This window comes from Sinocyclocheilus grahami, unplaced genomic scaffold (genome assembly GCF_001515645.1).
Source record: "Sinocyclocheilus grahami isolate Dianchi unplaced genomic scaffold, SAMN03320097.WGS_v1.1 scaffold1193.1, whole genome shotgun sequence".
NCBI lineage: Eukaryota > Metazoa > Chordata > Actinopteri > Cypriniformes > Cyprinidae > Sinocyclocheilus > Sinocyclocheilus grahami.
In genome coordinates, this window is record NW_015506372.1 from 127,624 (window position 1) to 134,534 (window position 6,911).

Genomic DNA, 6,911 nt, shown 5'->3' on the forward strand with positions numbered 1-6,911 from the left:
TGACGTTCACTCAAATTCTTGAATCGATTTGACAATCCTCATAAGGCTGCGGTTCTCTTGGTTGGTTGTGCATCTTTTTCTTCCACACTTTTTCCTTCCACTCAACTTTCTGTTAACATGCTTGGATACAGCACTCTGTGAACAGCCAGCTTCTTTGGCAATGAATGTTTGTGGCTTACCCTCCTTGTGAAGGGTGTCAATGATTGTCTTCTGGACAACTGTCAGATCAGCAGTCTTCCTCATGATTGTGTAGCCTAGTGAACCAAACTGAGAGACCATTTTGAAGGCTCAGGAAACCTTTGCAGGTGTTTTGAGTTGATTAGCTGATTGGCATGTCACCATATTCTAATTTGTTGAGATAATGAATTGGTGGGTTTTTGTTAAATGTGAGCCAAAATCATCACAATTAAAAGAACCAAAGACTTAAACTACTTCAGTCTGTGTGCATTGAATTTATTTAATACCCGAGTTTCACAATTTGAGCTGAATTACTGAAATAAATGAACTTTTCCACGACAGTCTAATTTATTGAGATGCACCTGTATATATCCAATTCATATAACTTACAAAAACTAAGCACTACCAACTACAAGTTCCAAACTTACAGATTTCCATGTAGAGACATTCTCTTCAACAAAGGAGAAGATTTTGTCGCACTGGTCCAGAGGGAGACAGTCGAGAACATCTCCCAGCAGAAGAAAAGGCGTGGTGGCAGAGCAGACGCCTTTATGAAAACAACACATCAATGCAAACAGATCGATGATCTGAAAATCTTTTGTTTTATACTTTAATATTTATGTAAACCGCTGGTGCTGCACACATACCTTCAGTCACGACGTCTATACTGATGTAGATCAGAGAAAGGAAATCTTCAACGTTTGCTTTCTGCTTCACCTGCAAATCAAATCATCATCATACACAACGATAACTCATAAGCAAAATAATGCAAGTATTCTACAGTGAACATGATATTGAATGGTGCACAAAGGAGAAGCAGTGGACTCACGATCTGCTCTTCAAGAACGCCACGCAGGGCTTGATCAAGAGTGGCTTTCTTCTCGGTTTCACTGTAAAGAAACAAAATAAATCACACAGAGAATCTCAACCTTTTGGCGTACCGGACCCCAGTCCAATTCAGAACCATCCTCAAGGACCCCCAGAACAAAATGGACTCGTATCATTTGTGTCTTTGTGAGGACCAAACGCAGTCAAGTATAATTCAAGTTAGCTGACTTGTCCAGTATTTGGCCATATCATCAGCTATATTGGATTTTTCCCTTCATGGGAACATGTCAAAATATACAACATTTATACAAAAATGCATACTTTATGCGGACCCCCTGGCCTTATGTCAAGGACCACTAGGACCCCTGGTTGAGAAACACTGGTGTAATCTGCAACAACTTAAGATGCTTTAAGCAAATAAACATACAAATGAAAACAAAACCATGAAAGTCTTGATAAAGATCAATTATTACTTTCCAGGCAGGTGGCTGAATGCGTTGGTCAGGGGTTTGCAGTTCCTGATATCTACAGCACTTTTAGCAGCAGCCTGGAAGAAATAAAGTTAACGTTAGTTTGATCAAATTTGAGTACAGTGGTTATAGCATTTATGACAAAAACACTAAATGTGGCACGATATCACGTGGTTTCCAGACACAAGTCACACCAAAGTACAGTGAAAACGTTATTTTTATTCATGTAACATAGTAATCCCATGTTTTTCATTTAGTAACACGGTATTTCCATCATAGTACCACATTATGTCCTCCACAAACACCATCATCTGTTTTAAAGTATTCACTAACAAATTACTGTACACACGTCTCGAGTCCAATAGGCCCAATGCATCTCATAGAGATAGAGACAGACAGACACTCACACACACACACACACTCACACACTCACACACACACACTCACACACACTCACACACACACACTCACACACACTAAAAGATTGTGCCCACATAAAAAATAAATATATCAAATAAACTTATTTCAGACTCTGATCTGCTTACCTGTAAATGAGCTTCAACTTGAGATGAAACCCATGCATATAAAACGTTCACTGAAACCGATGCGTCTGCGTCAATTAGGAATGAGAGTGTGACGTAACGCCGCGTTGAGTTCTTCTTCCGTTTTTTGGCGTGTTACATCCTGTGTGCATATCGCCACCTACTTTTGCTGTTATGCAGTCATGGTTTATTTATCAATTTATTCCTTGTTTTTGCTTTTCCTGTTCTTACACCCGTATATACACAAATATTCCTACTTAAATAATTATTCGATGCTCCATCCCATTCCTTCTCCCCAGGCTCCACCTGGCGCTGCGTGTTCAGCTCCTCCAGACTAAATCCGTGGTCCCTACAGATCCAGAATAGAATAGAGCATCGGCATTCTATATTTTAAATCCTTTCACTTAACCCAGAAGTATATATGTATTTTATTAATATCATGTATCCTTCTCTATCTCTGTTAAACTCATATCCTAATAAGTATTCCAAATCCTTATTTACCTTACCTTTCTTGTTTAAATATGATATTAATTCCTTTCTTTCTTCATCATACCTTGTACAATTATATATTACATGCTCCACTGTTTCTTTCTCCCCACAATTCCCACACAGCCCAGTCTCATGTATTCCAGTTATGAACAGTGAAGCGTTCAATCCCGAGTGTCCAAGTCTCATCCTGGTTATAATAACCTCTTCTTTTCTATTTCTACCACTTACACTTCTTTTAGTATTAACCATTTTTTTAATATTATATAAATGCCTTCCCTTATTACCTGTATTCCATATACCCTGCCATTCTTTAATAATATTTTCCTTAATGATAGTTTTAATTTCACATTTACTTAAAGGAACATTAAAATCTATTACTTCTCTTCCTAAAGCATTTTTTGCTAATTCATCAGCAGATTCATTACCAGTTATTCCCACATGTGCTGGCACCCAGCAGAATCCAACTACCACACCTTTTCTTTGTATACGCCATAATAATGTAAATATTTCACACAACAAATCTTCTCTAGAAGATTGCCGAGTCACTTCCGGTTCTCCTTCTTCTTCGTCAGTTTAAATGTATCGGCGACACACATGCATATCTCCACCTACTGGACTGCCGTGCAATCATTTTATTATTATTATTATTATTATTATTTTTATTTTTTTTAAGATTTTTGCTTTTCCTTCAATCCGATGCAATATGACTCCCTTCATAACTCTTTAACCCTTTAACTGTCACGCCCCCCCCATTTATTTAAATAGGCATGCAGGTGCACTATCCAAACTTAAATTGTTTTAATTTATGAACACTTTGGAATACAGACATAAGGTTGGTCTCCTTTTAAAGAAGAAAATCAGCAAATTATCGGACATTTTTCAAAATATTTTAGTATCAAAAATGTATAGTAGTTTAAATTTACTGTAAAGAAAATGCACTATATTAATTTTATTTTATGTATAATAAATATTTTATATAACAGGTTTTAAAATAACAGGCTATAAAATTATAGCCTTATGTCTAAATAAGTTATGTTCCAAATTTGAAGTTGATATGAAAAAAATGGAGGTTCCGGTGAGATTTTATTTAAGGCGTTATACCACAAACAGCCACCGGGTAACACCCAAACTCCCGCAACATAACAAGATAATATCTTCTATTACATACGACTTTGGAGAAGAGGCTTGGCAGGGAAGGGGTAGAAACAAAACACTCTAATTTTAAAATCGTCTGCCAATGCCAAAGCGGTCGTGATGATAACTTACCGTAAATGTATCTCTGGCTTCAGTGAAGTCGAAGTAAGACGGCGGAGACATCTTTACTGGCGCTTTGTCTGTCTGACCCGATCCACTTCCGGTTCTTCTTCTTCTTCTTCTTCCGTTTTTTGGCGTGTTACATCCTGTGTGCATATCGCCACCTACTTTTGCTGTTATGCAGTCATGGTTTATTTATCAATTTATTCCTTGTTTTTGCTTTTCCTGTTCTTACACCCGTATATACACAAATATTCCTACTTAAATAATTATTCGATGCTCCATCCCATTCCTTCTCCCCAGGCTCCACCTGGCGCTGCGTGTTCAGCTCCTCCAGACTAAATCCGTGGTCCCTACAGATCCAGAATAGAATAGAGCATCGGCATTCTATATTTTAAATCCTTTCACTTAACCCAGAAGTATATATGTATAATGCATTTTTCTGTCACAAATGTCTAGATTTCTCTGTCAATATTACTTATATCTCACAATATACCACCAAATATGCAATCCTGAGACTCAGACCTTTCCAAATATATGTTTTTTGTCAAGATTATGAAAAGTTTTGAATCTAAAAGCGCGTAATGCATTTTGTAATATGCCACTAAGGGGGAGGAGACCGCCAAAATATTTTAAAGTACCATTTCCATGCTAACGCAATGTCTGATTTCGAAATGGTTTTCACAGGATGAATCTTGGGCTTCTAAGCTTCAAAATGATATATGATTTATGATGACTACTAAAAGATTTGATAGAGAAAAAAGACAACAAAAAAAAGAGCGCCAAACGTCCCACAGGTGGGACCAAAATGATATATGATTTATGATGACTACTAAAAGATTTGATAGAGAAAAAAGGCAACAACAAAAAGAGCGCCAAACGTCCCACAGGTGGGACGGTGACCGTTAAGGTTAACCCTAGGGGTTAAACAAATATGGTCACATTAAATAAAACAAACAAAAAATCTTCTAAGAAGCAGAGTCGTGATGATTTTCACGCTACACTGATGACTTGGTGGCGCGCCGCTACTTTAGCCATGAAGAAGAACTTTACCTGGAGGACCACTAGAAGAGCACACTTGTCATCAAATTATTTGTTTCAAGGTAGTCACATATTAACTCTTCATGATAAATTAAAGTAATACTGTTTGTAGGCTATATACTGTATTACAGGGTCTAGACAGGCGTGGGATTGTTTTGCACGCAAATGTAAATGTTTCCGAAAATTGCATCACCATCCCACAGTATCTGTGTGCAGCCTATGTATATATATATATAGCCTATATACAGTATCTCACAGAAGTGAGTACACCCCTCACATTTTTGTAAATATTTTATTATAAGTTTTCATGTGACAACACTGAAGAAATGACACTTTGCTACAATGTAAAGTAGTGAGTGTACAGCTTGTATAACAGTGTAAATGTGCTGTCCCCTCAAAATACCGTAACTCAACACACAACCATTAAAGTCTAAACCGCTGGCCACAAAAGTGAGTACACCCCTAAGTGAAAATGTCCAAATGAGATACTGTATATACTGTATACACACACACACACACACACACACACACACACACACACACACAGGTTTACATTTGTGAAAAGTGTGGACATCCCATAGGTGTAATGGTTTTTATACTGTACAGACCGTATATTCTATTGCCCTACACCAACCCTACCCCTAAACCTACCCCTCACAGGAGACTTTCTGCTATTTCAGATTTTCAATACACTCCATTCTGTGTGATTTATAAGTGTTTTGAAAAGTGGGGACACGGGGTAATGTCCTGAAAAGTCACCATCTCCTTGTAATACCTGTCATACCTTTGTCATTATACAAATGTATGTCCTCATTTGTCTAAAAAACGCGCGCGCACACACACACACACACACACATGTAGTTGCAGAAAGAACATTGTGCTCAAAATCAACCTAAAATGCCAAATATGCCTAATTTCGGATAGTAAAGATCCATTTCCAAAAGTGTTATGATCTCTCTCCTACTGATACAAGTAGGGAAGTAGGGATGAGTATTGTTAAGGTTTTAATGGTTTTACTACTCTTACAATAGGCCTAGGCCTACTGCTTAACAATCTGGTGCTTCTTATCGACTTTTTTTTTTTTTTTTTTTTACAAACAAATTGGCTTTATATTCTGAAACGTAAAAATCTATACCAAAGAAACAGTATGTTCGAACAAATTACAATTAGGCTATAAAAAGCAAATGAATATAAAACATATATAAAAATATAAAACACCTATTTGTAATTGCACCACTATGAAGGCATTTTATACATAAAATTCATCTGTAATTTTTCTACTAAAGAAAAAAAAGGCTAACCAACAGCAGAATTCAGGTAAATAATATCTATATTATAATTAATAATTTATGTTAAGTTTGGACTTTTAAGGAGGAACGAAGGCGCTATGAAGGAAAGGAAGGTTTGCTAGATGAAATGCAGCACAATAATCGCTTTGCCTCAAACATTTTGCTTTCATAATCTTTAGAAGCCAAATTCGAAATCGAAAATAAAATTTGATTAATTCAACAGTCCTAAAGTGCAAGAGAAATCTCGCTTCTTGCCAAAGAATTTTGAACGCAGGTGCTGATGGGGTGCTGGATCATTGACAGAGGGAGCTGGGCAATTAATAGTAAATATAACCAAAACAGGTTATTATTTTTTTATATGAATAATAAAATAAATATAAGGAAAATTCGCCAACTCGATTTAGTAATATTCTCTAATTATGTCCGTATGAAAAGGTGAATTTCTGTTAAAGGTGACATATCATGAAAATCGGACTTTTCCAGGTTGTAAGTGCTATAATCAGGTCTCCGGTGCATCTACCAACCAAGGAAACGTGAAAAAGATTAACCCAGTAACTTTGTTTTGGTAAGCCTTTTTCTGCACGCGTCTGAGAAAACAAGCGCATCTGATTTCGCTCCCTCTGTGACGTGGCAAAGGGAACTCATTATAATATTACCATCCCTTAATCTGTAATTTGATTTCTCAAGCCACAACGGTGTACCAGCCACGGCGAAAGTTTGAGCAGAACATGCTAACTGTTCTGTCTTTGGCTGCACAGATGAGCACTGAACACTGTTTAGAGTCCCAGCCTCAGAGGAGACGAGAGAGCAGTGCATTTATT

General features: G+C 37.0%; 1 protein-coding gene across 1 annotated transcript in view; it reads right to left on the minus strand.

Moving 5' to 3' along the window:
* The window catches only part of LOC107567873 (THO complex subunit 1), a 13,636-nt gene extending 9,730 nt beyond the window's left edge, over nt 1-3,906 (minus strand). Inside the window, exons 1-5 of the mRNA XM_016253648.1 lie at nt 3,773-3,906; nt 1,479-1,552; nt 1,007-1,067; nt 825-894; nt 606-724 (exon numbers count right to left, since the gene is read on the minus strand). Coding sequence (XP_016109134.1) covers nt 606-724; nt 825-894; nt 1,007-1,067; nt 1,479-1,552; nt 3,773-3,823 — 375 coding nt within the window. The 5' untranslated portion in view covers nt 3,824-3,906. The remainder of the gene's footprint in view (nt 1-605; nt 725-824; nt 895-1,006; nt 1,068-1,478; nt 1,553-3,772) is intronic.
* Between the last annotated feature and the right edge of the window lie 3,005 nt (nt 3,907-6,911).